The sequence below is a fragment of the Bos grunniens genome, chromosome 4, assembly GCF_055505025.1.
Source record: "Bos grunniens cultivar Pamir isolate PY7600 chromosome 4, Bosgru_T2T1.0, whole genome shotgun sequence".
Classification (NCBI taxonomy): Eukaryota; Metazoa; Chordata; class Mammalia; order Artiodactyla; family Bovidae; genus Bos; species Bos grunniens.
The window spans coordinates 26,851,574-26,876,819 of NC_141168.1; the positions used below are offsets into that span (position 1 = coordinate 26,851,574).

Genomic DNA, 25,246 nt, shown 5'->3' on the forward strand with positions numbered 1-25,246 from the left:
TCCAGTTCAATTCTCTTTTTATTAAAGTGCTTCAGTAGATATATAGTGTTACGAACAATCAACACAAACTTTACTGAAACATTCACAAATAAAAATCTTCTACTTTATAAATCACTGAAATAATGTTCTTCCATGTTGTAACAGTAATCATCATTGATTGATTACTCTGAATTTATTCCTAACCACACACATGTATTCTCAAATAGGGTGATTCAAATCAATTACTGTAACGTATGGGACTGGCTTTCAGTACCTGAATGCTAATCCCAGCAAGTCAGTAGAAAAATGATGTGATTTGAAACTAATCAAATATCCTTGGTGCCTCAGTTTTCCCATCTGCACTGAGAATTAATCTTCCCTTAGAGACGATTTATTTAAAGACAGTACGAAATGTTAAAGTTTAGTATACATCTATGCCTTAGAAAGCATTCATGTGCGTATTTTTAAGAGTAACCTCTGTTCTTGACTAAATTAAATACTATATACTGTGTATTCAAAATAAATAGATGATTGCTCTTTCCTTAAAAGTTGTCTTTTCACTTAAATCACATTAAAATCATAAAATAGAGATTAATAATGATATACTCAGTAAATTTTAATTGCAATGAAGACTGCTGTGCTACTCAGGCAAAATTTACAGACTATTTTAAGTTTCATCCATTACAGACTTAACATTCTTCATGATCTCACCAGAAAAAAACAAACAAAAAGAAATCCTGCTACTCTACAGCACAAGGAGGTAAAATCCAAGCTATGATCAGAGTTTTGGTTTAGTTTCTTTGGGAATTATTAGCAACTCTAACATGACTTCCAAGAGAGACTCTGGTTGACAAGGGGGGAGTAAATAAGCTGATTTTGACTAGACCTCCTGGCACCATAAGAGAGGCCTGGTGCTATCACTAAAAAGATTCAGTAGAGTCCTTATTGCAGGGAGGGGGCATTTAAAGTAAAAAAGCTTGAAACTACAGATGCCATAACTTTGAGGACAGATGAGAAATAAGATTATCCTGACTGAATCAGAAACTTCCCTAAAAACTGTTTCAGTTGGGAAGCATGTGATTCCCAACTGAGAGAGAAGTTTAAAGAGGTTGGTACATGAACCCTTACATTTTCAAAGAAATGTGTAATACTTTTAGGTAGAAACAGAATTGCTAAATATCCACAGGACACTTTTTACTGCTAGCAGTAAAAAGAGGGGGGGACAAAATCACCAATCAAAATAGGAGAAAAAGAAAAATGGTAAGCTGTGATGCTCTTGGTGTTCTATTTCATTAAAAAATAAATTGATCTTGAGCACTAATGGATGTGTCATCTCAATAAATAAAAACTCCTATAGTTAACTTGTCATTTAAAAATTAACTGGGTGAAAAGGATAATTTTCTGCAATGTACTCAGTCATTTTAAGACTGAAGTGGTTTCAGAAACACATGAAACATCCTTGGAGGAGGCCTGACTGTTTCATATCGGTTTGTGGCAGATCACTCCATGCTGTACATAGACTACACGAGGAAATTTCACATTGAACATAGATCTCTTAAGGAATAAAGAAAAAATACTTTAAATGATATACTTTTCTCTAACATGCAGTATTTATGTAACAGTAAACCATCATCCTTCCCAGAGAAGATGCAGGTGCTCTAAAGATCATCTTAGAGCAAATTTTAGAAAGAGGTGTCAAAATGTTAACTTTTAAAATACAGACTTAATTTTAATGTTAGGTTTGCAAACCCTCCGGTAATCCAGGGTGAGCAAGAAGAAAATGTCCTCTCTATTTTATGACCTGCAGTTCCTATTACCTATGATGAATGCTATAAGTCAAATGCCATAATAAACTTATTCCTACTCTTGGGGCCAGTAGAGGCTAGCCTGGTTCTAGGCAAGACTAAAGAAGGGAGCGGTCCCACATAAGAGCCTGGCCAGGACTGATCCAGTAGGAGATTTCAAGGCCAGCTGGGCACCCAAGTGACCCCAGGGCAAGGAAATCAATTTTTTTTTTAATCACCCAGGATCCCAGCCTTCTACTATCTCCAGGCCTAACTGTCCCCAGAACAGTCCTGAACCACGCTGGGTGTCCTAAGTCTAGGCCAGCTCTACCCTGAACAAGCACTCCCAGGGCTGGAAACAAAGGCTGAGTGGGCAGGGTTGGCAGAGCACCATTTATTGGAGCCAACCCCCACCTATCAGATGCTTGTTGACAAGAGCTCAGTCAGTGATTCTGGAGCAGCTCCTCCCAACAGATGGGCTGTGAAAACACCTCTCTCTCCAGCCAGAGCTCATAGGAATAGTGGAAATCCTCAGGCAGATCCAACCTCTGCCCCAGCACACTCTGCAAGCAGTTATCCACAGGTGAAAACTCAGAGTCCTGGGGTCTGTCATACCGGCGGCTGTTAAAAGCTTCAATGTTGGCCCTCAAGGTGCATTCTTCCGCTTGGAAGTCCCATGGCCTGGCATCGATGTCTGTGTTGGGAAGATTAGAAAGAAAAAGATGTACACAACTCAGGACACTCCTCATCTTAGCACAGAGCATGGTCTATGGGACACCAACAATGGAACAGCTCAGAGTTCCCTTTTTTGCAAAGAGCAATGTACAAAGTCAGTACATAACATGCTGCTGGTCAGGTTTAAGAAATACATGCCCATGTACATATGCTTATATGTGTAGAGACTATTTTTGGAAGCATCTAGAAACTGGCTAACAGTGATAACCACTGACAGGGAAATGAGGGCCCTGAGGGAAATAAACTTCTTTTTATTGTATTTCCTTTTCATTATTTCATTCTGTTACTAATTATATATATTTTCCCAAAATAGCAACTCAATTCCCTCTACTGAACTTTCCTTGGGAATGGAAGTTACCCATTTGAAAGAAATCACAGTTTTCAAGGAATGGTAAGAGGCAGGAAGGGGAACAAGGAGAATCAGCATGGACTAACTACTAAAGACTTTCCTGACTCCCTGGATCCACCTCCCCCAACCCTGTGCATGATAAATCCATATGCAGCTTATGTTAATATTATGAGGTGAAGTCTTCCAAGAAAGTTAAAACAGAAAACAATCTGCTTTGCTTCTGTTTACCCCATTTAGACGTTTATTTCGGGGCCAGAGGTATGTATTTCCCAGATTTTTTAACGTCTCGCACTCAACAGGTGCAGCTTGGGTTTGGGCTCATGATGGCAGCAGTGACAGATTGCCATTTGTAAGATAAAACATGCCCATGTTTTAAAAACCTAGAAGAACTTAGGCGTTAGGCTTCCCTGGGTAAAGAGTCTGCCTGCAATGCAGGAGACCCGGGTTCAATCCCTGGGTTGGGAAGATCCCTTGGAGAAGGAAATGGCACCCCACTCCAGTATTCCTGCCCGCAGGATCCCCATGGACAGCGGAACCTGGCAGGCTACAGTCTATGGGGTCTCAAAGAGTCAGACATGACTGAGCGACTTCACTTTTACTTTCTTTCACCTCACAAGAACTTGAACAGTTAATTGTGCTTTAGGTCTTAGAGAAGTTGCATACTGGCTTATTATCTGCTAATCATATGGTTCCCTTAGTTCTCTGCACTCTATTTACAGCAGCATCCTCTATAGTCAAAAGAAAGTGAAGTTGCTCAGTCGTGTCGACTCTTTGTGACCCCATGGACTGTAGCCTACCAGGGTCCTCCATCCATGGAATTTTCCAGGCAAGAGTACTGGAGTGGGTTGCCATTTCCTTCTCCAGGGGATCTTCCCAACTCAGGGATCAAACCTGGGTCTCCCACAATGCAGGCAGACACTTTACCATCTAAGCCACCAGGGAAGCCCCATCCTCTATCTTCAGGCAGGTGACAAATCCCAGCAAAGACAAATCATTAGTCATCTAACCAATAACTCTTAAACACAATTATGCAAATGATGGCCAAATCCCACTACAGCTCTTCAAAATAAATTCTTCCAACTCTGGTAAGCCTATAATATCTTGGTAGGTCAATCAGAAATATAATGTCTCCTGATACAATATGTGATATGTGATATAATATGCAGTTCACTATAGTATAACACATTACCTAGACTGTACTATAGCTAAAAAGATTTAAGTTGAATTAATCAAACCTTTAGATCTACCTTTTAGCCTACAGATAATGCCAGAGATAGAGAAACAAGGTAAATGAAACCACAAAGAAGCAAGCAGACAAGTCCAGAAGGTGGACATTCTGTAGAAGAGCTGGTCTAGTTCTTCTTTGTCAGTGTTATGGAAAAAAAACAAAAAACAAAAAACCCTGCTAGATTCAAAACAAATAAACGGACATAACAATCAGATGAAACTTGTGGTCCTGGGCTAGATTATGACTTGGAAAAAAAAGGCTTTAAAGAACATTTTGGGGCAACTGGGAAATTCTGAACATGGACTTGATTATTAGATAAAATGAACATATATTGATATGGAAAGAGATAATGTTAACTAAAAAGAGAAGATTATAAAATAGCATATACAATTTGCTTTCATTTAAATAAAACCTATACATATATGTAGAAGAAAAAGTCTGTAAGAATATATGATAAGATTTCTGTTTCAATCTTTGGGTGGTACAAATGTGGCATAAATATGATAATACAGTAAAGTGTTTGCTTCCTTGTATTTTCTAACTGCTTTGTAATAATTAAAGGTTATTTTAATTTTATGGCTTCCCTGGTGGGTCAGACATGCAATGTACGAGACCCACGTTCAATCCCTGGGTCAGGAAGATCCCCTGGAGAAGGAAATGGCAACTCACTCCAGTATTCTTGCCTGGAGAATTCCATGGATAGAGGAGCCTGGTGGGCTACAGTGCATGGGGTCGCAAAGAGTTTTTTAATCTTAAAAACCTCTCAGAGAAACCTGTCACTTAAAGGAACATTTTGAAAAAGGGTAATTATCCCTCAAGTGACTTGTTTTATAATAATGAATTACCATAGCTTACATGGAATAGGGTACATGGCAGTGCCTTACTGTTTGTTATAGCAGCACCTGACTATAGTCACATATTTTCTCATCTAAAATATGTTAACAGTTCATACCAAAAGAGTAGAGAGGTCTAATTAGCTTTGTTTAAACCCTGGGCCACTCCCAGAGGCCAAAAGCTCTGAGAAAAGCTTACCATTCCCGTAAGCCCAGTCATCATTCATGCGGTGGCGTACTTTCTGATAAATGGCTGACATGGTTTTCATGTTGCTTTTCCTCCACTGGCGCCCCAGGTACTTGGTCTGTATTTTCAGCAGCTTCAGCACATAAAGTTGCAGCATGGCCTGTTTGACCTTGAGGGCCCGCTTTAAGATTGGAGCAGATTTAAATACTACCAGCATCTGTCCATTTAAAGAGGGATAAGGATGAAGAAGATAGATAAGGATCTAATGTTTCCTGGAATTTCCAACTCACAGATAAATTAAGCCAAACCTGGCTAACCTCAGACTACCGTGGGGAGCTTTGGGAAATCTATAGTCCAGGCTCCATTTAGACTTAGTCTTTAAGAAAAGAAAGGAAGCACTCCATTTACATTTCACAATTCAAAATATCTAATATGCAAAGTGTCAAAAAATTTTGTCAGCCACACATGCCATTTTTACAGTTACCAGTGTATGTTCTGGAGGTAATTGTATATATGTGTGCATTACTTTTATTAACAAAAATGATAGCAAATACATACCCTTTCACACTGTTCCATACCTTGATTTTTACTTAACAATATAACTTGAAAATTATTCCAAAGCAGTATAGAACTGTCTCATTCTTTTTAATGGTTGTATTTACATTCTACTGTAATGATGTACCATAAATTATTTAACCAGTTGGTATTAATGAACATTTATGTTGCTTCCAATCTTTGATGATTACAAATAATGCTGCAGTGAGTAATCTTAGACTTGTATCATGATTATAATGCATGACTATAATCCAAAAAACAATGCTAACTTCCTTACCAGAGCTGCCCTGAGGGAGGGTCCATATTCTGTTCCCCGAAAAGAAATGGATTGGGAAATAATTATAAAATAAGTGCCTAGAATTAGGAGGTTCCAAGTCTTATGGAGCATTCAGTGTCTGTCTATAGAGCTCACAAAGCAGGAAGTCCATATTTATTAAAAATTTAAAAAATCCAGTTAGTGGACACCATGATCTGAAGTCCTACTCACCATGGTTCTCGAATGCTTCCATTTGGTCAGTTTATTGAGCAGCCTCAGGAGATTGATGCAGGAAAAGAGGTTTCTCCAGCAGAACTGGTTGTTGTCTCCAGCTTCCTGTAATAGGGCATGTCCATCATTATCTCATGGGGCTTCCCTGGTGGCTCAGATGGTAAAGAATCTGCCTGCAATGCAGGAGATCCAGGTTCACTCCCTAGGTCGGGAAGATCCCCTGGAGAAGGGAATGACAACCCACTCCAATATTCTTGCCTGGAGAATTCATGGACAGAGGAGCCTGGCAGGCTACAGTTCATGGGGTTGTAAAGTCAAACACAACTGAGCAACTAAGACTGAGAGAGCATTATCTCAACCCTTCACGGATCATAGCCTTGTTGTGGCGAAGGGGCTTGCGTAACTCAATGAAGCTATGAGCCATGCCCATGCAGGGCCACCCAAGACAAACGGGTCACAGTGGAGAGTTCTGACAAAATGTGGTCCAATGGAGAAGGGAATGGCAAGCCACTCCAGTATTCTTGTGGTGAGAATCCCATGAACAGTATGAAAAGGCAAAAAGATATGAGACCTGGGAAGATGAGCCTCCCCAGGTTAGAAGGTGTCCAACATGTTAAAGGGAAGAGCGGAGGGCAATTACTAATAGCTCCAGAAAGAATGAAGCATCTGGGCCAACATGGAAACGACCCTTAGTTGTGGATATGTCTGGTGGCAAAAGTAAAGTCTGATGCTGTAAAGAACAATATTGCATAGGAACCTGGAACGTTAGGTCCATGAATCAAGGTAAATTGGATATGGTCAAGCAGGAGATGGCGAGAGTGAACATCAACATTTTAGGAATCAGTGAACTAAAATGGACAGGAATGGACGAATTTAATTTGGATGACCATTACATCTACTACTGTGGGCGAGAATCCCTTAAAAGAAATAGAGTAGTCCTCATAGTCAACAAAAGAGTCCAAAATGCAGTACTTGGGTGCAATCTCAAAAATGACAGAATGATCTTGGTTCGTTTCCAAGGTAAACCATTCAACATCACAGTAATCTAAGTCTATGCCACAACCACTAATGCTGAAGAAGCTGAAGTTGAATGGTTCTGTGAAGACCTACAAGACCTTCTAGAACTAGTACCAAAAAAAAGATGTCCTTTTCATCACAGGGGATTGGAATGCAAAAGTAGGAAGTCAAGCAGTATCTGGAGTAATAGGCAAGATTTTTGGCCTTGGAGTACAAAATGAAGCAGAGCAAAGGCTAATACAGTTTTGTCAAGAGAACACACTGGCCATAGCAAATATCCTCTTCCAACAACACAAGAGATGACTCTACAATGGACATCACCAGATGGTCAACACAGAAATGAGATTGATTATATTCTTCACAGCTGAAGATGGAGAAGCTCTATACAGTAAGCAAAAACAAGACCTTGAACTGACTGTGGCTCAGATCATCAGCTCCTTACTGCAAAATTCAGGCTTAAACTGAAGAAACTAGGGAAAAACCGATGGGCCATTCAGGTATGATCTAAATCAAATCCCTTGTGATTATACAGTAGAGGTGATGAATAGATTTAGGGGTTGGATCTGGTAGAAAAAGTGCCTGAAGAGCTATAGAGAGAGGTTCGTAACATTGTACAGGAGGCAGTGACCAAAACTATCCCAAAGAAAAAGAAATTCAAGAAGGCAAAGTGGTTGTCTGAGGGGCTTTACAAATAGCTGAAGAAAGAAGAGAAGCAAAAAGCAAGGGAGAAAGGGAAAGATATACCTATCTGAATGCAGAGTTCCAGAGACTAGCAAGGAGAGATAAGAAGACCTTCTTAAATGAATAATGCAAAGACGTAGAGGAAAACAACAGAATGGGAAAGACTAGAGGGCTCTTCAAGAAAACTTAAGCTATCAAGGGAACATTTCATGCAAGGATGAGCACGATAAAAGGAAATAAATGGTAAGGACCTAACAGAAGCAAAAGGAATTAAGAAGAGGTGGTCAAAAAACACAGAAGAACTACACAAAAAAGGTCTTAATTACTTGGATAACCACAATGGTGTGCCTAGAGCCAGACATCCTGGAGTGTAAAGTCAAGTGGGCCTTAGGAAGCATTAGTACGAACAAAGTAAGTGGAGGTGATAGAATTCCACCTGGGCTATTTCAAATCCTAAAGATGATGCTGTTAAAGTGCTGCACTCAATATGTCAGCAAATTTGGAAAACTCGTCAATGATCACAAGACTGGAAAAGGTCAGTTTTCATTCCAATCCTAAAGAAGGGCAATGCCAAAAAATGTTTAAACTATCGTACAATTGCTTTCATTTTGAATGCAGTAAGGTTATGCTCAAAATCCTTCAAGCTAGGCTTAAGCAGTATGTGAACCAGAATGTCTAGACGTACAAACTGGGTTTAGAAAAGGCAGATACCAGAGCTCAAATTGCCAACATCCACTGCAACACAGAAAAAGCAAGGGAATTCCAGAAAAACATCTACTTCTGCTTCATTGATTATGCTAAATCCTTTGACTGTGTGGATCACAACAAATTGTGGAAAGTTCTTAAAAAGATGGGAATACCAAACCACCTTACCTGTCTCCTGAGAAACCTGTATGAAGATCAAGAAGGAACAGTTAGAACCACACATGGAAAAACTGACTAGTTGAAAACCAGGAAAAGAGTATGACAAGGCTGTAATTGTCATCTTGTTTATTTAATTTATATGAACAGTACATCATGTGAAATGCTGGGCTGGATGAATCATAGGCTGGAATCAAGATTGCCAGGATGAATCACAGGCTGGTATCATCAGATACGCAGATGATACCACTCTAATGGCAGAAAGTGAAGAGGAACCAAAAAGCCTCTTGATGAGGGTGAAAGAGGAGGATGAAAAGCTGGCTTGAAACTCAACATTCAAAAAACTAAGATCATGGCATCCAGTCCCATCACTTCTTGACAAATAGAAGGGGGAAAAGTGGGAACAGTGACAGACTATTTTCTTGGGCTCCAAAATCACCGCTGACAGTGACTGAGGCCATGAAATTGAAAGATGCTTGCTCCTTGGATGAAAAGCTATGACAAACTTAGCTTATTAAAGAAGCAGAGACATCACTTTGCCAACAAAGATCCATATAGTTAAAGCTAAGGTTTTTCCCCTAGTCATGTACAGATGTGAGAACTGGACCATAAAGAAGGCTGAGTGCCAAAAAACTGATGCTATTGAATTGTAGTGCTAGAGAAGACTCTTGAGAGTCCATTGGATGGCAAGGAGATCAAACCAGTCAATCCTAAAGGAAATCAACCATGAATATTCATTGGAAAGACTGATGTTGAAGCTGAAGCTCCAATACTTACTTTGGCCACCTGATACGAAGAATCAACTCACTGGAAAAGACTCTGATGCTGGGAAAGACTGAAGGCAAAAGAAGAGGGTGCAGAAGATGAGATGGTTGGATAGCATAACTGACTCAATGGACATGAATTTGAGCAAACTCTGGGAGACAGTGAAGAACAGGGAAGCCTGGTATCCTTGGGGTTGCAAACAGCTGAATAGGACTTAGTGATTGAACAACAACAATCATTATCTCAACACCTACAAGGCTTTCCTTCCCAGAATCTGGAAGTCACGGTTGGTCAGTTCAAGTGAAGCCTTCCATATGAAATGCTATCTCCTTTCCATCCCACTTCTCACATCCTCCCTTCTCCTCAAGGCATGCAGTATCCTTCCTCTGAAAACACACAGCTGGAAGACACGATCCTGGAAGATTCTGTACCGAGAGCAAGTACTGGTTAGAAAGATGATATATGAACATAGGAATATCATTTGAGCAAGATTTCTCGTGTAGCTTTCTGCTTTAGGATCAGAAAAGAGATGACAGAATTTTACCCCCATATACTTTGCATTTATGTAAGCTATGTTGGTAATTGCCAAGAATTATTCCAGCAGATTTCAAACAGTATTGGATGGATCTGATATTCATTACAGTTAATTAAAAAAAAAATCAACCTCTGCCCTCCTTTATCAAACCATATTGCAGTAAATTACTTAATTCTCTAGCATGGTTGGAAAAATGGCAGATGGTTAATTTGAACCAGGTGTTTCTCTTGACTGTTTCTTAATAGCTTGTGAGCACCCAAACAGATGGATGTCAGATCAGAAACAGGTAATTACTCACAGCAACATCTTTCAGGGACAAAAATAAGAGTCTTTATGGATTCTGGGGTTCGTAAATATATATTGGTATCAGAAGCTACATGAATCAGTTAACACATATGGTGGTCAAACTAACACCTTGGAAGTTCCTCAAGTCTTCAGTGTGAGAGGAGAATGTGGAAGTGAGGAATGAGCAGAAGTCAACTGCTTTCTGGTGAGTGGGAGATTACCCCCCAACACACACAAATGAATCTGAAGCAAGCAAGGTAGACATACGTCAACTGTGAGATGAACAGCCAACACCTGTAAGGATATTAGGCTCTCCTAAAAATAAATAATACTGAGGATCAAGAAGTTGCAGGGAAGCTTTTCAGAAATATTGTTTAGAAATAATGTTCTCCCAGGATGGTCCCTGGTGGTCCAGTGGTTAGGACTTGACATGTTTACTACAGGGGCCCAGGTTCGATCTTGGGTCCGGGAACCAAGGTCATGCAAGCCACATGCAGTGATCAAAATAATAACAATTTCTTTCCTCTAGCAAATGTTCAATATTGTGTTTAGAACCGGTCCCATGAAAACCACCTGTTTTGTTCTAAAAGAAACTTCCGTGGGAGTTTCCACTCAGGTGCATTAGCTAATCCTGCTTGCCCAAAACACAGATCAGGTTTTATAGATGTTACATCTTGTGTGGCTAACAGAGGAGACAGACTTTTATATGTTTATTTTTTAAAATAAGAAGCAGTGAAACAAAAAAACATATGGGAGAAGTAACTATATTTCCATTGTGGGCTTCCTTTATCCTGACTTCCAATATGCATAAAAGCCTTGCGTTCCTTATGGAGTACGGAAATAGCGGCCTGGTCTTGTAGAAGCAGCCCTGGAATAGGCACCAGGACACCTGGGTCATGGCTTTGACCCCGGCTGTATCATCTCAGGCAAGTAATTTCCCTGTTTCCTATAAGAGGTTGAACTAAGATAACCTTTAAGATCATTTTAGCTCTGACCATTCAATAATTCTGTGGCTTACCTTCTCCAGTTGGTGTAAAAGTTAAAAAGCTTTGAGTGACAGAATGTTGACTGTGGCTGCCTTTTCCTGAGAGCTGAGTCTCAGGAGTCCTACGAGCTGCGCTAGTTCCCCCTGAAGGCAGTCTCACCTGCCCAGGGCCTTGCTCTGCTTTCCTTCTAATGACGCTTCCCTGATGTCTGTAAGTAGGCCCACTTCTGGCATCGTGGAGCAGGCATCGAAAGCACACATACTGGTCAGTGGCTCGCCCAGGCTTGTCTGCTTTGTCAGAGCCTTGCCCAAGCCTTCTCCCTTCTTCCAACCCAACAAATTATTATTTTTTCCAGAAAGCCTTTAGGTCTGTGAGTACTTATTTGGATTTGCCAGTCTGTCTGTCCTTTTTTTTTAAGCCGCACTTAGTTATGACCAACCTAGATAGCATATTGAAAAGCAGAGACATTACTTTGCCAACAAAGGTCCGTCTAGTCAAGGCTATGGTTTTTCCAGTGGTCATGTATGGATGTGAGAGTTGGACTGTGAAGAAAGCTGAGCACCGAAGAATTGACGCTTTTGAACTGTGGTGTTGGAGAAGACTCTTGAGAGTCCCTTGGACTGCAAGGAGATCCAACCCGTCCATTCTGAAGGAGATCGGCCCTGGGATTTCTTTGGAAGGAATGATGCTAAAGCTGAAACTCCAGTACTTTGGCCACCTCATGCGAAGAGTTGACTCATTGGAAAAGACTCTGATGCTGGGAGGGATTCGGGGCAGGAGGAGAAGGGGACGACAGAGGATGCATCACTGACTTGATGGACGTGAGTCTGAGTGAACTCCGGGAGTTGGTGATGGACAGGGAGGCCTGGTGTCCTGTGATTCATGGGGTCGCAAAGAGTCAGACACGACTCAGCGACTGAACTGAACTGATTCTATTTATTTTCTGGATGCACAGCATGGCATGTGGGGTCTTATTTTCCTGACCAAGGATGGAACCCACACCCCCTGCAGTTTAAGGGCAGAGTCTTAACCACTGGACCACCAGGGAAATCTCTAGATTTGCTGGTCTTGAAGATTTTTTAATGTTCGTTTAAAGCAGGTCACCTTTCTTTCTTTCTTTAAGAACTCAGCATATTAAGTAAGATGCAAACTTCTGTTGGGGGATATATTTTGTGAACAGCAGCACTTGGCTGGCTATATTCTCCTGTTCCTGGTACTTAACAGTATTCAAAGCAAGAGCTTAACTCACTTTCAGCCAGCTAAAATTAAAAAAAAGTATTTGCCCATGTTCCACTCTCACAAATAAATATTTGCATACACCTTTGGTCTGAAGATTCAGTTCAGCAATCACATCCTACCCTTTCAGAGCATTTCTAAGGCACAAGGGTTCTGTTCTCAAAGATCCATCCACAGCTCTGCTGAGTGAGCCAAGCCAAACAAAAACCCAGGCTTACGCCAATTAAGTGGATAATTAACTCATGAGGAAAGGAAGAACAGAGTGTTTCTTCCTTTCGTACTGAGATCAGATTGGTAAGAATCTGAGCGCTGAAAGAGACTCAACTGTTCTGGTCCCAGTCTGTTATCCATAGAAGCAAAGCCTGAGACCCAGAAGGAGGAAGGCAGTTTGACTAAGGTCACATGGTAAGCGCCCAAACCAGGGCTTAAACCTAGATTTCCAGTACTCACTGAATTCTAACACTCTGTCTTTAGTTACTATTCATCTTCTGATCGCACTTAAGGAATTCCAGACATAATTACTAAAAGAAAATATGGTTTGACCTCATTCTTTCTCAGGGTCTTTCAGACCTAATGGTAGAGCTCTTTCTTATGTCCTACTGTAATTCTTACTTCAAACAAGCAAAACCAACAACAACAAAACATTGAAGTTTCCTGCCTTAAAGGGGAGTGACTGAGCCTTTAAAGAAATGCTGCAAAGTGTTAAATATAATCTAACTCAAACCTTCTCAACAGGTTTTTTTTTTTTTTCTCTTTTAAAAATATTTATGTATTTGCTCTGCTGGGTCTAGTTACAGCACTCAGGATCTTTAGTTGCAGCATGTGGGATCTAGTTCCCTGACCAGGGATCAAACCCAGGCCCCCTGCATTGGGAGTCTTAGTCACTGGATCACCAGGGAAGATCCTTAACAGCTTATTAAAGTCCCGAAGTGATGACACTACTTTCAAATTGAAAACCAGCTCTTCATTGAGAAACTGAAATTGTTCATTTTTTTAAAGAGTAAAAAGTTTACTGAAAGGAAAAATACATGTGGAAAGGCTCATGGGTGAGCTCATAGAAAGAGAGTTGCACCTTTGGGAAATTTAAATCCTTTATAAAGGGGCAGTTCTCTGTGTCTTTGTCTTCCCTCAGGCAAGAAATTGAAATTATTAATAGTAACTTATCTGTTTTATAATGAATCTAGAATTCTATAGCCTAAGGAAAGCTGATGCTCATCTAATTCTAACCTCTCTTTCTTTTATAGATGAAACTCCTACAGCCTACAGGAAACTTGCTCAAGATCACTTAAAGCTGTAGTGGCAAAGCCCACTGTCTGCCTTTTCTATATTACAAACTCGGGTTTTTCATGCCATGTCAGTCCTGCAGTTATTTGAACCTATTTGCAAAAATATTTGTGAAGTTATAATACTTAGTGATTGAAAATTCACAATAATAGTCATTTCTTGGTAAATGATTCTTTTAATTTATTATGGTTCACATAACTGAAAATGAAATCCTATTATTAGCTTACATCTTCTTTTCCCACATTGTTTTAGAATAACTTTCTTATATGAATTTCTGACAATTAAGTTCCTGCTAGATTAAGGACCTAGATCTAGGTATAATAAGAGTTATTATTCTTAAAAGTGATGTGAGGAGGTATGGAGGAAAAGAAAAGAAAATTCAAAGTCATCTGGGAAGCTTTAGCAAACTATTTGTGCTTTGAGGAGGGATCTGGGAATGTGAGTTAAAAAAAAAAAAAAAAAACCACCTAGCACTCATTACAGAAAGGGTGACAACCAGGAAAATTGAAAAAAATGCAAAAACAAAAAAACAACCCACCATTTATCCATGGTCCTTCTTTTGTATAAATACCTCATGGAAAATGGATGTATACCTTATGATATGTTCACATTTGATCTAGAATAGAGAAACAATAATGCTAATTGCATTATTAGCAATGCAATTGCATGGACGGCTCCTCCGTCCATGGGATTTTCCAGGCAAGAGTACTGCAGTGGGGTGCCATTACCTTCTCCAGAGACCTTAATACCTGAACATAAATAAAACAAAAATGAAAACAATAACACAAAAATCTTCTGGAATATCTGTAAATATCTGGGTTAGAAACTAATACAGAAAAAGAGAGAAAATAATAGAGATAGATGAAAGGATCAAGCATATAAATTTAAGTGATATGAACATATTTGTATAGGTATTTCTGAATATAAATCAAACCCAAATTTGAGGAATTTTGTGATGAAGTACCTTTTAAGAATTAACTTAGGCCTTCCTTGGTGGTCCAGTGGTTAAGCAATTGCCTGCCAATGCAGGGGACACAGGTTTAATCCCTTGTCTGGAAAGATCCCACATGCCAGGGGACAATTAAGCCAGTGCACCACAATTACTGAGCCTGTGCTCTAGAGCTTGGGAGCTGCAACTACTGAGCCGAAGGTCTGGAGCCTGTGCTCTGCAACTAGAGAAGCCACTGCAATGAGAAGCCTGCACACCACAACCAGAGAGTAGTTCCAACTCGCCAAAACTAAAGAAAGCCCCAGCGCAGCCTAAAATAAATAATTTTTTTTTCAAAAGAACTTAATAATTTCACTTGCTTGATCTAAAACGAAATGTCAAATATTTCTTTGCAAATGGCCAGGTCATGTACATTCTGACCCTCTGCTTTGGATAACACTTCACCACTCCACCTGTTTCTTTATGAGCAGAGGGTAAGACTGGGCAAAATACTAAGAAACTTCTAGCTCTGATACTCATTGACTTCAAAATATAATGTATGTTTATTTAGAAATTATAAATGTATTATCGTATACTGTATTGGTGTTTTTCTTTCTGGCTTACTTCACTCTGTATAATAGGCTCCAGTTTCATCCACCTCATTAGAACTGATTCAAATGTATTCTTTTTAATGGCTGAGTAATACTCCATTGTGTATATGTACCATAGCTTTCTTATCCATTCATCTGCTGATGGACATCTAGGTTGCTTCCATGTCCTGGCTATTATAAACAGTGCTGCGATGAACATTGGGACACATGTATACCTGTGGCGGATTCATTTTGATATTTGGCAAAACTAATACAATTATGTAAAGTTTAAAAATAAAATAAAATTTAAAAAAAAAGGTAAAAAAAAAAAGTTTCCATCATTGAAACACATACACACACAAAAATGTATTATCGTAATAACATGATATGTTATAAAGTACACATAAAGTTAAAAGGATATTAATAAATATAAAAGATCTAATATATTTCACTCCTAAAGCATCATGTTACATACCTATTTTTCATACCATTGCTCAAAACAACCACCCAGATGCTGAACATCCTACAATACTTGTTGAGGCCATACCCCCTGCCTTTGCTAGCAACCTCCTTCCAAAGATCACACCTAACTTCCATACAGTCATATGTACATCATCCTTCTCTTATATTTGGGATTTAATTTTAATTTTTTCCTAGTTTAGTGGATTGAATTTGAACATAGACTTTTGGAAATTTAGAAACTGTAAGCCTTCCTGTGCCAGGGGGTGAGGAAACTGTTCATTACATAGGTAAAGATGGCCTATTGCAGAGCTAGATATTTTTACAAAATGAGAATTTAGAAATTAATGTGCCACTAACTTTGCCTTTATTTCATGTCCATTATATACGTAGTTTGGAGAAGGAAATGGCAACCCACTCCAGTGTTCTTGCCTGGAGAACCCCAGGGACAGCGGAGCTTGGTGGGCTGCCGTCCATGGAGTCACACAGTCGGACACAACTAAAGCGACTTAGCAGTAGCATATACATAGTTAGAGTTCCAAATGAGGTTGAACTCAGTTCAAACTCAGAAAACTGAAAAAATATGAATCAAGACTACCTTAGCCAAGTAACTCCACTTCTAGAAATCTATCTTAAGGAAGTAATCAGAGATAAGGTCAAAGATTCATGTGCAAGGATGTTCATTTTGGAGTTATAGGAAGAACACTGTAATAAATGCCCAATAATAGTATGAAACAATCGTTTTTTTAAAAAATTAACTAGTGGAATATTATGTGCAGCTATGTGAATGGAAACATGTAAAGTCCTTATTTTCTTAAATATGTGTGTGTGTGAGTGAATATATATATATATATATATATGAAAGTGAAAGTGAAGTTGCTCCGTCGTGTCGGACTCTTTGCAACCCTATGGACTGTAGCCTACCAGGCTTCTCAGTCCATGGGATTTTCCAGGCAAGTGTACTGGAGTGGGTTGCCATTTCCTTCTCCAGGGGATCTTCCCAACCCAGGGATTGAACCCGGGTCTCCCGCATTGTAGGCAGACGCTTTACCCTCTGATACATGGTTGCTGCTGCTGCTGCTGCGTCACTTCAGTCATGTCGGACTCTGTGCGACCCCAGACACGGCAGCCCACCAGGCTCCCCCGTCCCTGGGATTCTCCAGGCAAGAACACTGGAGTGGGTCGCCATTTCCTTCTCCAATGCATGAAAGTGAAAAATGAAAGTGAAGTCGCTCAGTCGTGTCTGACCCTCAGCGACCCCATGGACTGCAGCCCACCAGGCTCCTCTGTCCATGGGATTTTCCAGGCAAGAGTACTGGAGTGGGGTGCCATTGCCTTCTCCAGATATATGGTTAATTGCAACCAAATATTAACATTGGTTATATACAAGTAGTTTGGGCTTCCCAGGCGGTGCTAGTGGTAAAGAACCCACCTGCCAATGCAGGAGATGTAAGCGACATGGGTTCGATCCCTGGGTCGGGAAAATTCCCTAGAGGAGAGCATGGCAATCCACTCCAGTATTCTTGCCTGGGGGAATCCCATGGACAGAGGAGCCTGGCCGGCTACGGTCCATAGGGTCGCAAAGAGTCGGACACGACTGAGCAAATGAGCATGCGCACAAGCATGCACAGATGCAAATAGTTTACTAAGGGTATTTTTATTTTCTTTCCCGTATTTTTCTGTATTTCCTCAATTTTCTTCAATATATATCGATTTTAAAGTCATGGGGAGGGGGGACTTGAAATGTTATTTAAAGAAAATACTATGTACTTAAAACGCCAGTATGCTGTGCTTACAATTAATTCACTGAGCCTGAAAAAAAGAGATAAATCTTACTCATATAAACACTAGTCCTCTCTAAGGACAGAAGCCATTAGTTTAGACAAACAAACCACTGTATTGAGGATCTATGTGGAGTAAATTAGCTAGTTAAGTCCATGACTGGGCTCAGGGAAGTACTTCTAAAAAATAAAAAATCTGTGGTTACCAAATGAAACCACCAGGTGCCACTGTAGCTTCACAGAAAGAATAAGAACACCTAGCATGAAATCTGTTTTTCATTATGAAAAGGTATGTGCTTTCACCCCCTCTTAGATAACAACAGTCTTCTCAGAGGCATAACAATTATTTCAATAATTTTATGTTCATATCCCAAAAGGTTAATCGGAAGATATATAAAAGTATGCTGCTGCTCAAGTCGCTTCAGTTGTGCAACCCCGTAGACGCAGCCTCCCCCGTCCCTGGGATTCTCCAGGCAAGAACACTGGAGTGGGTTGCCATTTCCTCCAATGCATGAAAGTGAAAAGGGAAAGTAAAGCCACTCAGTCGTGTCCGACTCTTAGCCACCCCATGGACTGCAGCCTATCAGGCTCCTCCATCCATGGGATTTTCCAGGCAAGAGTACTGGAGTGGGGTGGTATCGCCTTCTCCGATACAAAAGTATAGTTTCCATCAATCCCTAGTTATGGGATTGAGAAGATGACTGTGTTTTGAAATACCCTATTCACAGTAGAGCTTTAATGCTATCCGTGCACCGCTGTTTCTGTTCGAAAGGGCGGTCCTCATTTCAGTCTGATTGGTGGGGCTGCATGTCTCCACCCTGGCTCTTTACTTTCAACTACTTTTAACTTCTCCACCTATAAAGCACCGATGACAACCTCATACAGTTGTTTTAAAGATTGAATAACATCATAAACAGGATTAGACAACTCATTACCTCTCTCTGCAGAGGTAAGAAGCTCCCAGCTTGCTTCTCTGCTGAGGCCATATCTAAAAAAGTCAGGGAATCTCTGCTCTGGTGCTTAAAAAGGAGCTAGACTTGGTGTCTTAGGACATGGCTCTTCCTCTCATTCAAGGTCTGTCGGCTATGAGGAGTGGACCTGACAAGTCACTTCAACCCTCAGGTTTCTCATCTTTGAAATATGGGGTTGGGCCAAATGCTTCTCAGGTCCCCTCCAGTCACAAACCTTACAGTTCTGTAAAACCTGTGCCACACAAGGTACAGGTACTTTTTGCACAATGAAGTTTTCTGATGTGACATTGTGCAGGTATTAAAAGTTGGGGACAAGGGGTTGGGGCACACACAGGTGCCATCATCTGATCATTTATTAAGCTCCTTTCATGTACTGAACATGGTGCTAGACTCGGGATATAACAGAAAGATGATACTATCTCTTCCTTCAGGGAGTTTTCAGTCAAATGGAAAAACAGATACAGATAAGCAATTCCAGTGCAACAGCGTACGGGGATGGGCTTAGGTACACCGAAGGAGCTGCAGCAATAATACATGAGGAGGTAGATACTTGATTTCAACGTGCTGCCTATCAGTCAGTTTCATGGGATTCAGAAGGACTGAGGGACTTTTCTGATTTGCCTGGAACTGCTTCTGGCATGAGGAACTTTCTGGGTCATCCTTCTGTGGCCATATTGAATTTTGCCTCAGAAAGACCCAGGCAAGTATTTTCTGAAGTACACACCCCAGGGTTTATATAACCTTATGAAAATGAGACAAGCCTGTGACACAGAAGAAAGAAGACAATTAGGCTAGAGCAGCAGAGATGCACCTGCCATTCAGAACAGCTGTTTACACTCAGTTTCAGCCCCATTATCTTTCTAAATTCCCTCTCCTCTTCAGTGTTTTTCACTGACCCTTTTCTCTACAAAATGCTATGCTCAGCTTTTCCAAATCTTTCTCGACTGGGTCAGCAGATCTAAGCCCCTACTACCTCTGTGCTCTTGCCAATATGCTTTTATTCATCTAAGACTCCCAAACCAGGGCATGAGGGGGCTAGAAAAGAAAAGGAAGAGCAAATGCCAACCTCTGCCACATGGCAATTTCAAAGGCTACCAAATCCCTACTTGCTTACCAGGCTCTCCGTAGTAAGCTCCGGCAAATCCTGGATGGTACAGCATGGGTAATCCAGGACCGAGATGCTGCAAGATGCAGAGATAAGAACAGGCTTTAGGTAAATGGCAAAGGCAGCAAACGGCTACATCCGAAAGGGCAGGAGGTTATTTCTCTTCAGCTAGCCCCATCTATTTCCAGAATTGCTTAGTGACTTCAGCTGAAACTGAGGGTTCTGGTGCCAGGCACCTCCAGATCCAGTCTCCTCTCCTCATAGCCATGAGAAGGACTGACAGAGTTCTTTCAGAGGCAAGAGAAAGCGCCTCGGCATAGCCACAGTTCTCTTCTGTTCTTTAAAGAAATACATAAGGTCGTATACATTTGTGTTTCTGTGTTTAAGTGTATATTTGTGTGTATATAATTGTGCGCCCAAAGATGTTGCCCAAACTCATCCCACTTTACACATTATTGACTGAAGGAGTTTTGCAGAAACTAATGCCTGTGGCTGGCGATTTGTTATGAAAGTGAAGTGAAACATCTCCAGTCAGTAACGTTAAGGTAACAAAAAGATGTATTAATGTGTCTCTGGTCAGTAAGTTAATAACAACCTGTGAGAATGAAGACCTCTCCTGTGTCTTACCAGATGTTTCGGAAAGCCAGGACCTCTGGGGAAAAACCACAGAAGCCACTCCAAGAGGAAGCCTGAGACAGAGGCAGCTTCCTGCAGCTGGGCCCATCTAGTAGCTCAAGGATGGTAACCGCATCTGCTCCCAAAAGAGACCCTGGCTGACCGCAAGGGAGCTGGAGGCTCTGCGGTGAGCCCAGGGAGACAGGCATGAGTCAGCAGGGGAAGGAACCACCGCATGATGACGGGGCCCCGGCCACTCCAGCTGACAGCTCTTTCCTCCTCCCTTTTTCATGGGTACAATGCAGCATTTAGACTAGCTAATCTAATCTCTAATGCTCTTTCTGCTTCTGACATTCCATGAGGTTTGTCTTTAAAAGAAAAAAAACTTTTTTGGCCAGGCTGAGGGGCATGTGGGATCTTAGTTCCCTGACCCAGGGATCAAACCTGTGCCCCCTGCAGTGGAAGCGTGGAGTCCTAATCACTGAACCACCAGGGAAGTTCCTTTTTTTTTCCTCTCATGAGGTTCTTTTTTTTTTTTAATTTATTTATTTTAATTGAAGGCTAATTAGTTTACTCCCATGAGGTTTTAAACACCAAACCACTCCAGTTAGAATAACTGGACATGGATAAACGACGTTGGCAAAGCATAGGATATAAATAGGAATATGGGGCTCCTTGGACCTCTTCTATATTTCAAAGTCAAAACTTCTATCCAAGCAAAAGGCAACAATTTATTTGACTAGAAATGTTGACCTTTGTCCAAGAAACCCCCAAAGATAACCTAAGGGAATCAGGGCAGGAGAGGAGAGGGCTGTGGATGTACCTACTAGGTTCTCCAGGGTTGCCAGTTTCACACTGCTCCATTAGGATAAAGATTCCTGGCTGGCTCATCTACTTATCTACCCACTTTCTACTGACAAAGCCCCATGGCAAAGTAGGTACTGGCAACCGGGAAATAAGGGTGGGGAATCCAAGATGGATTTGTTTCAATCTCATTGTATTAAATTCTACCAGAGCCCAAATTCTACCCTAAGGGGGCATAAAGTTCCAGGTTTCTAGTATATCTAGATTGTAAGAGCTATGACGAAACTGCAGTAGCAAGCAGAAGGCGCTCAAGTTCTTGAGATTATGCAACAGTAAAGCTCATAGGTAACGCATAAGAGGAACCCTGTACCCAGGCTGACCTCAGCAAACAGCGCAGTTTGGTACTACCACTCTTCCAGCTCCAAATGGAACCCGAAGGGCACCTATTGGATTGTCTGCCCCCTACTTCTAAGCCCACAGTGCGGGGGCACCAAGCTCCTGAACCCCACTCCTCAGCCACAGTTATTGATCCAAGGGTGGACCTCGAACCCTGGGCATGTGGAACAGGGATCAAGAGCCAATTCAGTCTCTGAAGTGGTACAGGAGCATGTTTAGCTCAGGCAGGCATATTTTCACTAAGTGGCTTAGACATATTTCACTTAGTCGCTCAGTTGTGTCCAACTCTCTTGTGACCCCATGGACTATAGGTGGCTTGCCAGGCTCCTCTGTCCATGGGATTTTCCAGGCAAGAATACTAGAGTGGGTGGCCATTCCTTTCTCCAGGGCATCGTCCCGACCCAAGCAGGGATTGAACCTGGGTGTCCTGCATTGCAGGCAAATTCTGGTTTAGGAAGCAGACAAAACTATTTGTCAGTGAGAGAGGAAAAGTTGGAGCAGAGGTGCAGAGGCCGAGTGGCCACAGATTGGAGGCACATGGCCCCCTGGGTTCTGTGTGCTACAGGCTGACCTTGAGGCCCAGAGCTGCACCTCTGTCTGAGGTTCTTCATTTCCTCCTAACAAATCCCCATTCTGTGTGAGCTGACACACACAGGTGCCTTCATGAAGCTGTGGCCCTTCCCCAGCCTCACAGACACTTTCAGTTTTCCCTGGTGAGCAACTAGCACGTCTTAAGTGCCATTTTTAAAGGGCAGAAATCTCTTTGTAGTGAGGATAAACCCATTCTCTAGTGCTTCCTCCAAACAGGAAAAGTAAAGCGCTCTCATGTATGTTTATCCTAACTAATGCTTATAAAAGTCTATGATAGAGTCAGAGTAGGTATTATTCTCACTTTAAAGATGAAGATACTGTGGCTCAGAGAAACACAGTGTCTTACACTTGAAATGACACAGCTAGCAAGTGGCAGATCCAGGTCAGGAATCCAGGTCCTGTGACTTTGGGTTCTGTGTGTGTTTTAAGCTACACAGAAGTAGGCTGTCTCTCCAGGGTGGAGTTTCTGGCAGTGCTGACAGACTGTGGGGCCAACATCTCCTAGCCCCTCTCCAGCCACCTCAAGTGTCACGTCAGCCTTCTTCTATTTTAGGAACCTTGCCTCTGGTAAAGCACTTCTGGTCAACTTTACTGATTAACACGCTTCCGGTTTTTGTGTAAGCAGCAAACTGAGGAACAAGGGCCTACTCTGTTAACCCTCCAAGTCCCCACTTGGCTGGAGCAAGCCATAGCAACTGTGTTTTAACCCTGCCTCTTCTGCTTACTTAAAGGGTCTCTCTGGTGTGCTATCCTTATAAGTCAGTCAACCTTTCTGAATTTGTTTCCTAACTGAAGAAATGGGAATAAAACTTGTTGTGATATGTCTTAGCACTGATGAGGAGATTAAATGAAATAATGGATGTGAAAATACTGCAGTTTTTAAACTACAGATTGATCTATCGAAGTAAGGGTCTATTGTTTACCTTAAATTACAAATTCTGTATAACCCTTTACAAATTTAATTCAATTTATGATTTATATTAAAATCAGGGCTGGCCAGACAAGCCAGCTGCTTCACAAAATAACATTCAACTTGGTGGGGAGTATGTGGATCCACAGCCAGACGGGTTGGTGGCCTGATGGGCCTTGCCAGTACATGTCAGTGTGTCCTGACAAGGCTACAGACATGTCTCAAACTGAAAGATGTTTCCCATCACTTGACAGTAGGTTTATTTATTTATCGGTGAAGCTTATTTTGAGTTATGGCATTACAGTTTTCAAAACTATTAAGTTACAAATATCTTTGTGAAGAGGCCAAATCATACACCCCACCAGTAATACCTCAAGAAAACGAAATTTGACAGTGATAGCTCTAAGACAGAAAGGACCAGGGAGAATGGAAAGGTGGCTCAGAGACAAAATAATTTCTCAATCCCCAAACACCTTTTGAAATAAACCTGTCCAGAGTCCTTACCCATTTTTGGCAGTGATGTAGGACAAGATATTTTGATTGAAGAACTTCAGGATCAATGGGATGCAGTTGGCAAATACCAAATGTTGTGATACATATTCAAACTGAAGTAAAAAATCAAAGCAGAAAGGAAGTTTATCTTGGGGAGAATAGAAGGTCTATATGAAAAATAAAGAGGCAAGTACAATTCTGATACCCATTCCTAAGAATGTCCACTGTCCACTTGTGTTAACAGTCTTCCTGTCTGGGATGTGGGGAGAGCCCTCTTCAGCCAGCCTAGCCAACATAGAAGGGGACAGTCTGCAGTGCGTGTATGTTGCAAGCGCCTCACCAAAAGCACAAAATGTACACAAGCCAGAAAGAAAATCCCACTCCAGATAAACAGAAGGAATTGCTGTGAGATTTGTTCCTAAGCTCTACAGCAAAAGGAAGGCTCCCCAAGGGAGTTGCCTCCCATACCAAAGCTCTGGCTCACAGAGTTTCAACTGTGATGGATATGCCAGGAACAGGTGCAGCCCAGCAACTGTTGGCATCACTCAGTCAGGATGGATACGGTGCGTGGTAACCAAATGAACCACTGGAGCGTGGGCTCCAGGGTGGGTCTGGTTCACTGGACTAGCCCCTATACTTAGAATATCAGTATTTTAATGAATCAACAGGAGTCCTTCAGTCAACAAATAATGCACTAAGAATAAGCCCAAGATCTTTTTGATGGGTTAAACAATAGAACATAGCGCTCCACTTCACTCTCTTGAATTTGGATGGGGTTTGCTTCCAGGAAGACCTCCTGGGGCAGTGTCATCCGGCTTTTGCCCATGATACACTGAACAGCATCACACACAGTTTGTCTCCAGAATCTAAACTACTCTAAGTGTAGAAACTGGTTGAAAAAGCACAGAACTGCAGTGTTTTAAATCCCTTAGCTCTTATTGATTCCTGATCACCAAAAAATAGCCATGGCAGCACACTCAGCTGCCCTCTCCCGAGGTGTGTGGTTAGAAGTGAGGAGTCAGCTTGTGTTGCCCAGTTCTCTCTTCTGCTCAAATATCTTCTCCCTGGCAGCTGAATCAGGGTATTTTGCAAAGCCTCAGGTGCAGGAGCCAATACAAACCTACTGTCAAGTGATGGGAAACATCTTTCAGTTTGAGACATGTCTGTAGCCTTGTCAGGACACACTGACATGTACTGGCAAGGCCCATCAGGCCACCCACCCGTCTGGCTGTGGATCCACATACTCCCCACCAAGAGAAGCAGACAGAAGCACACACACGCAGATCTCTTTCTACTAGGAACACTATTTCTCACTCATCCCTCCCTATTCCTCCCAGCCCTGCTGCTGCTCTGCAAATATTGGTAGAAGAAGTGTGTGTCCTCGGGGTACCCTAACACACTACAAGATGTCTCTGAATGCACTAAAGTGGATACATATCCAGGTTGTACAGTTGAACCTGCCATGGACACAGACTCTGCAGGGCCTCCCTGCACTGAGCTCCTGCTGTTTTAGCAGCAAGCTCGGTTCTGACTTCTCAGGAGGGCAGAGCCTCTGTGCAAGAATGAGAAGCTCCGCCTCCTCTCCATGTCTCACCACAGAGAACACTCACTCACTGCCCCCATCTTCTCCTATGTCTTGGCAACACCCACAGCACCAAGTCCAAACTCCGTGGCATGGCAAACATTGCTCTTATGCGGAAGCAGGTTCTTAACCTCTTTTAGCCTCAGTGGAATAAAATAAGACCCACCTCGCAGCGTTGAGAGAATTTAATGAGATCCCAGATGAACCGATTAGAGTGCCGGCCACAGTGTAAGTA

The 25,246-nt window shown here is 41.6% G+C and overlaps 1 protein-coding gene across 17 annotated transcripts in view; it reads right to left on the reverse strand.

The window, feature by feature from the left end:
• The window catches only part of STRIP2 (striatin interacting protein 2), a 48,867-nt gene continuing 23,621 nt past the window's right edge, over window positions 1-25,246 (reverse strand). For 11 of the 17 annotated variants that reach the window (XM_086395712.1, XM_086395709.1, XM_086395708.1 and 8 more), the window contains 5 exons: window positions 23,442-23,542; window positions 19,631-19,697; window positions 6,138-6,242; window positions 5,108-5,312; window positions 1-2,457 (listed from right to left, as the gene is read on the reverse strand). In XM_086395712.1, the coding sequence (XP_086251838.1) occupies window positions 2,207-2,457; window positions 5,108-5,312; window positions 6,138-6,242; window positions 19,631-19,697; window positions 23,442-23,542 (729 nt within the window). In that variant the 3' untranslated portion in view covers window positions 1-2,206. Of the gene's footprint in view, window positions 2,458-5,107; window positions 5,313-6,137; window positions 6,311-18,835; window positions 19,278-19,630; window positions 19,698-20,248; window positions 20,419-23,441; window positions 23,543-25,246 lie in introns of those variants that run through there. The other 6 variants (XR_015162161.1, XR_015162160.1, XR_015162164.1 and 3 more) reach the window with 5 other exon arrangements.